Source organism: Monodelphis domestica, chromosome 4 (assembly GCF_027887165.1).
Source record: "Monodelphis domestica isolate mMonDom1 chromosome 4, mMonDom1.pri, whole genome shotgun sequence".
NCBI lineage: Eukaryota > Metazoa > Chordata > Mammalia > Didelphimorphia > Didelphidae > Monodelphis > Monodelphis domestica.
In genome coordinates, this window is record NC_077230.1 from 271,975,126 (window position 1) to 271,982,521 (window position 7,396).

The 7,396-nt window shown below is 36.0% G+C and overlaps 2 protein-coding genes across 2 annotated transcripts; both read right to left on the minus strand.

The window, feature by feature from the left end:
- Positions 1–487: 487 nt before the first annotated feature.
- LOC100017308 (olfactory receptor 8B3-like) lies at positions 488–1,763 on the minus strand. The gene has a single exon (XM_007495457.2). The coding sequence runs from the start codon at positions 1,436–1,438 to the stop codon at positions 488–490; it is 951 nt and encodes a 316-aa protein (XP_007495519.2). The 5' UTR covers positions 1,439–1,763.
- Positions 1,764–5,895: 4,132 nt separating this feature from the next.
- LOC100017346 (olfactory receptor 8B3-like) lies at positions 5,896–6,852 on the minus strand. Its single transcript, XM_007495458.3, has one exon. It carries the CDS (start codon positions 6,847–6,849, stop codon positions 5,896–5,898), a length of 954 nt encoding a protein of 317 aa, XP_007495520.1. The 5' UTR covers positions 6,850–6,852.
- Between the last annotated feature and the right edge of the window lie 544 nt (positions 6,853–7,396).

The following is a 7,396-nucleotide window of genomic DNA, read 5'->3' on the forward strand; positions in this document are numbered from 1 at the left end:
AGATAATGGTATTATATCTACATCATTAATCATTTTATTGCTATATTCCAGGAAAATTAGCACTCAAGTTTTCCTTTACTGAATTTTTGCTGATAGCAATTGACAAAGACTGAGTCATCTACCATAACTAATATATAATTTTTTGAATAATCATATGTGGTATTTGTATTTTCACATAGGTATTAGGTCATTGGTTTATCCTTATAAATGATCTTAGAGTCCACAGAGTGCAAATGCCATCAAGATAAATGAAAAAGTCCACAAAGGTTAAAGTGACTTGTCACTTTCAAAGAGATAAACATTCAGGATCAAAACTCTGATTCCTGACTAAATTTAGCACATTTCCCACTAAAACTTTAAACCAAAAGAAGTAAGTGCTTCTGGTAGAATATTAGACAATAGAAAAAAGGGAGAAAGGAATTTGGGAAAAGATTCCTTCCTATGCAAATTGTAATTAATCAAAAAGAAAAAAAAACTACATCACATATCAAAATCCTGCTTCTGTTTTGGAAAACATTTTTGTCAAGGTTTTCCTCAAGGCAATTTGAACATCTTTATTCCTCAAACTATAAATGAGGGGGTTTAGCATGGGCACCACATTTGTATAAAAGACTGAAGATACTTTGTCCTGGTCCACAGCCCCTGAGGAAAGTGGTTTGAGATATGTGATTGAAGCTGACCCAAAGAAAATAGCAACAACAATTACATGGGAGCTGCATGTACTGAAAGCTTTAGACCTGCCTTCACTGGAACTGATGCTCAGGATACTGGACAGGATGAGAACATAAGAGGTGACTATGGTGACACTAGGTACTATGACATTAGTGCCGACAATTATGAAAGCCAACAGCTCATTGACATAGGTGCTGGTGCAGGAGAGCTGGAGAAGGGCAGCCCCTAGACACATGTAATGATTTATAATATTGTCATCACAGAAGGACAATCTTAGCATGCATACAGTGTGAGCCATTGCACCAGTAAACCCCATTACATAAGCCCCACCTAACAGGCATGCACAGACCTGATAAGACATGATGACATTATATAACAATGGATTACAGATGGCAACATAACGATCATAAGCCATTATTGTCAACACATAGCATTCAGCAATAATAAAAAAACAGAAGAAATAGAACTGAGCCATACATCCTGAATAGGAGATGATGTTTTTTTCTAAAATAAAATTCATCAGCATTTTGGGAGTAAAGACAGAAGAGTACCAAAAATCAATGAAAGACAAGTTGAAGAGGAAATAGTACATAGGAGTGTGAAGGTGAGAATTCATCAGGATTAAAATAATCAGTCCCAGGTTTCCCACTAAAGTAACCACATAGATCCCTAGAAACAGGAGGAATAGGGGGAGCTGGAGATCTGGTTGATCTGTTAAACCTACAAGAATGAACTCAGTCACTGAAGAATCATTTCCCAAAGCCATTCTCCTCTTGAGGTATCTATAAAGAGAGGAGAGAAGTCATACCAGAAGAAAAAGGGTCTTCCCCAATTATGAAAATGGAGCACTCTTGGAAGTCTCTGGAAACCATCATCACCATGCCATGCCAGTTATGTTCTTATCATTCCAAAGATATCCAGAGGCTTTGATTGAGCTGAGTCTCCATGAGCTGAAGAATTACAGAAAACTGTTCCTGAGTTCTCTTAAAGAAAAAGAATTGATGTTCCTCAGACTCCAAAGCAAAAAGAAATCAGAAAAATGAAAGTACTATTCTTTGTCCTTTCCCTCTCCCCTATATTGGCCACTTTAAATAATGATTAATTATTATTGCCATTTCAAAGGAGATGAAGTAATACATAAAAGAGGTTCTGAAAATGCTGATGGTCAAAGTAATCTTATTAAGTATATTATTTCAAATAGTACTAAATTATTCAAAATAAAAATAATAATGACCAATATTTATATACCACCTATAATATGCCAGACACTTGCTTTAAGTATTTTACAAATATATCATTTAATGCTCACAATAATTTTGGGAAGGAAGCACTATTATGATCACCAGTTTATAGTGGAGGAACCAGACAAACAGAGGTTAAGAGACATGGCTCCAAGAAACACAGCCATTAACTACTTAAGGTTGGATTTAAACTCAGGTCTCTCTGACTGAAAGTCCAGAGTGCTATCCACTTCACCATTTATGTAGCTACCTCCAGCCTGGATCCAAAGCCCCTTTGCCTGCATATAGTCGAAAGGAGTACCAAGGCTCTCATTATCTTTAAACCAGGTACCAATAGAGTCTTAAAGATAGCAAAGTCCTCATTATTCTTGCATTTTCTCTTCCCACTCTTACTTCAACTCTACCAAACAAATCAGTGATAGAAGTTACCTACGTGATGCTTTACTTCTGAATCCTCATATCTCCTGGCTGGAAAGGCATGAAGGAGAAAATAGAATCAAAAATGATTTCCACATTTACCTTTCTTCTGCCTGGACACTTAAGTGTTGGTCCTTACTGGGTTTGAGCCCCTGAAGGAGAAATAGTTCTGATAAATGTGACCAGAAATTTTGTCTCTGAGACACTGATACTCCCTTTTCTACTGGGGCAATCAGAACACATACCTCAGCCTCTGAACTGGACAGGGAGATATTTTTAACTTTAAGGGCATCGACTGTGGCTTCAGTTGGAGAGTTTGCTCCAGTTTCAGGGCAAGAAATAACTCCTAGAGATATCATCAGGGTCAACAGGTAATAGGAAACTGGAGGTTTTATTCTAGGGATAGAAGTCTCATGGAGCCAGTTGGAAACTGAGAGGATCCAGCAGGTTCTCTCCAGGGGTTCAGACACTTCTGGGAGAACAAATTGCAAAGTCCATGTTTACTCATTATACCATAGAGCTTATTTTTTCTCCTAAGGGATTCACGTTTCTCTTCAACTTTTAACATCACACAGGGGATTGTTGGTTCTCAGACACTTCTATGCCTTCCCCCATTTTCTTCTATCCTTAGTTCTGAGACATTCTCTTTTGCACAATATTTTAGGCAGCCACCAACATGGGAGTTTGTGCAGTATACATGCTTTTAACAATATGGAATCACACTACTTAGAGTGAATTTTAGAGATTCCAGCTAGTACCTATTACTGTACCTAATTCTATGATAGGGGTACCCTGGGAACTTTATGACCTGTGTTCAGTTCCCTTACTATCCCTAGGCACAGGGCTTCTTCCTGATACTGATTTCATTACCACACCCAAGTACACCTTAATCTACTATTAAACTCTGCTCCTGTCTGACCCCAACCCTTATGTCTACAGACCTCTGTTGAAATTAATAAACTGTTCTGGCCTGGGGAAATGGTTCACTGTGACTTTTGGGGGCTTTTCTGTTCATAATTTGATTTGGTACACATCTTAGACCATTGTGTAGGAGGTTATGCAAGAGCTATCCATATGAAAGATCTAATTCAATCACTTTTTAATAATGGAACCAAAAAGTTCTCCATATAAAATATACCAATAAATTAATTGAATTATATATGCACACATATATAAGGGTTAAAAATTGGAAGGTTGGACTAAATATATAAAAATGTGGTTGCCAAAATTATTATTCAAGTCAGAATAACTTTTTATGGTAGTTTATTTAGAAAAGGAGAAAAGAACTAAAGTAAGGAAATCAGAGAGAGTAGATGATTACTCTGGCCAGACCCAAACCAAACAGGGCTTCAGAAGCCACAGCAAAGGTGGCCACAAGATAAGTTAAACAAGGGTTCCAGCCAAGAGGCCTACTCCAAAACAAGGGAACTCTCCAGAAGCTAGTACTTCCAGAAAAGCCAGGTAAGGGAGTCAGCCTTTTTCACTCACCCACATAGTAGTTCTAAGGGGAAATCAAAAAGCAGTGTGAGGTCCCCAAGCCGGAGCTCCTAAGAGATCAAGTTCCAAGGTGAAAGAGCTGGTCATAGGAAGTTCTTGTCACTTTTAAAGACCCTTCCTTTTATCACTTCCTGTGCCTTCCTTTCACTTTATGTGGACCAATTGCAGCTATAGCTTTGCTTAGAACTTAAAACTGGGGGCCATCAGTCAATTCTGATTCATCACTCACTATAGCACATGTGGGTCACAAACCTCCTCATACTTAAGAAGAATTGGGGTGTAGAGGCTTCTGGTGATTAAGTCTAAAAATGGGTAGGGGACAATTAATCCCATCTTCACATGTAGCTGTTGAATAAATAGCTTAGTCATGTGGATTTGCTTGTGAAAATAGAAGGAAATTCAGGACCATATCATAATTATCTGAAATTACAGATAGTTTTTCCATAAAGATAAAAGCAAATCATGAAAGGAAATGATAAAAACTATCACTGTGTTTCACTGTGAGATTTAAAAGATTAACATTTTTTAAAATGCCTCACAGACATTACCTGGTAACTATACTTAAATATTAAATGTTCATTACCATTAATGGACTGAAAAATGGCAAGTCCTCATACTATAAATAAAAACTTGAAAATACCAAGGAGAATATAACCAATAAACTGTACCAGAACTGAATCTTTACTATAGGTTGAACAGTTACAAACCCCGTAACATGAGAAGAAAGGACAAATTGTGAGGGAAATTTGGAAAGATATTGTGAAGAAAGTGGAACTCAAAATGTGTTGAAGGAAGCTAGATATTCTAAGAGTTCTGAGTGAGAAAGCAGTGTATTCCATATATGTTGGTTAGCCAGTGCAAAACACTAAGATGAAGATGTATTGCTATAGATGAGGTGCAAGTAGGCCATTAGATTTAACATCAAGGAGAAGACCATTAAAGTAAATTAGAAAAGTAGGAAGGGGGCATGATTTGGAGAAGTGTAAGTGTTAAACCTCTTCCAATTCTTCCAATTGGCTTCTTATAAATATTCAAGAAGAGAAGTGTTTAAAAGTTTTATTTTTTTTTCCATTCTGAGGAAACAGATTTGGAAAGTTCCTACAAGAAAGTTTTATAATTGAAATCAACGTGATCAAATCTCTCATGTATAATAACTATTATAAGAACCTTTCCTACCAGCATTTTTTTTCAGAAAATAAAAATTCTTTTGTCAAAACTATTATCTTTAATTGTCCATTTCTTATTGTTTCCTAGTTTCAGATGTATTACCATTTCCATTATACTGGAAATGTTTATTTATTGTTCTGATCCAGACTTGCCTAGTTGTACATCAAATGACAGAGACAGAAAACATCTGTATTACCTTCCAATAAAGGCAACTTTGCCTAGAAATAAAGGGATCTCAATCAGAGATAAAATGAAAGAAAAAATAACTGCATTTTCAAGTTAGGGACAAATTAAAGTTTGTGCCCTTATCCAAATTTTATAACAATTTTGATAGAAAAATAACAAAAATACAGTACTAAAAAGTTCTATGAGGTCAGTTAAACTAGATTTGTGAATGGGGTTGGGGGGTCAGAGCATTATAATATAGATACATCATTTGGACATTTTTTGCTATCTTCTAGGCAAATTACCTTCAAGTTTTATTTTAGTGAATTATTGACAATTAACAATTGACAAAGACTGAGTCATTTATTATAATTAATATATAATTTATTGAATAATTCCAGGCAGTAATTTCATTTTCACAAAGGATATTATATCACAAATTTATCTTTATAAGTGATCTTATGGTCCATAGAGTCCAGCCAACACCATGATGACACATGAAAGAGTTCATGAAGGCTAAGTGACTTGGCCAATTTCAAAGAGATAAAACATCCATAAACAAAATGGTGATTTTTCACTTTCAATTTAGCACATTTCCCAATGAAACTTTAAACCAAAGGAAGTCCTTCTGCTAGAATATTGGGCAGAAGGAAATAGAGGGAAAGGAATTAAAGTAAATATTCCTTCCTGAGAAAATTATAGTTAATCAAAAAGAAAAGAAAAAAAATATTTCACATTATGAAAATCCTACCCCTGTTCTGGAGAACATTTTTCTCAAGGTTTTTTTCAAGGCAATTTGAACATCTTTATTCCGCAGACTATAAATGAGGGGGTTTAGCATGGGCCCCATATTTGTGTAAAAGATTGAAGATACTTTCCCCTGGTCCACAGCCTCTGAGGAAGCTGGATTGAGATACATGAATGAAGCTGACCCAAAGAAAAGAGCAACAACAATTATGTGGGAGCTGCAGGTACTGAAGGCTTTAGACCTGCCTTCACTGGAACTGATGCTCAGGATACTAGACAGGATGAGAGCATAAGAGGTGAAGATGGTGACACTAGTCACTATGACATTAATGCCCACACTAATGAAAATCACCAGTTCATTGGCATAGGTGCTGGTGCAGGAGAGCTGGAGGAGGGGCAGTATATCACACATATAATGGTTTATGATATTGTCATCACAGAAGGACAGTTTCAGCATACATACAGTGTGAGCCATTGCACCAGCAAAACCCATTACATAAGCCCAACCTAATAGACATGAAGAAACCCGATAGGACATAATGACATTATATAGCAATGGATTACAGATGGCAACATAACGATCATAAGCCATTATTGTCAACATGTAGCATTCAGAAATAACAAAAAAACAGAAGAAATAGAGCTGAGCCATACACCCTGAATAGGAGATGATATTTTTCTCTAAAACAAAATTCATCAACATTTTGGGAGTAAAGACAGTGGAGTACCAAAGATCAATGAAAGACAAGTTGAAGAGGAAATAGTACATAGGAGTATGAAGGTGAGAATTCATCAGGATTAAAATAATCAATCCCAGGTTTCCCACTATTGTAATTACATAGACCCCTAGAAACAGGAGGAATAGGGGGAGTTGGAGATCTGGTTGGTCTGTTAAACCTACAAGGATGAACTCAGTCACTAAAGAGTCATTTTCCAAAGCCATTCTCCTCTTGAAGAATCTATAAGGAGAGGAGAGAAGTCATACCAGAAGCACCAGGCTCTTCCCCAATTATGAAAATGGAGAACTCTTGGAAGTGTCTGGAAACCATCATCATCATTTCATGCCAGTTATGTTCTTATCACCCCTATGATATCCAGAAGTTTTGATTGAGCTGAGAGTCTCCATGAGCAGGAGGATTGCAAAAAAACTATTCCTGTGTTCTACTGCAGAATAAGAGTTGATGTTCCTGAAACTACAAAGCAAATTTTTTTAAATGAAAGTAGTATTCTTTGTCCTTTCCCTCTTCTCTATATTCTCTTTCTTAAAGACTAATTATTGTCTTCCTATCAGAGGAGGTAAAGTAATTTATCAAAGAGGTGGTGAAAATTACAATAGTCAAAGTATATTTTAAAATTATATTAATTATTTAAAATAGTACTAATAATATTATTAATAATAAAATAATAATGACTGGTATTTTCATACCACCTATAATATATCAGACACTTGACTAACATATCATCTGATACAATAATATTGAGAAGTAGGT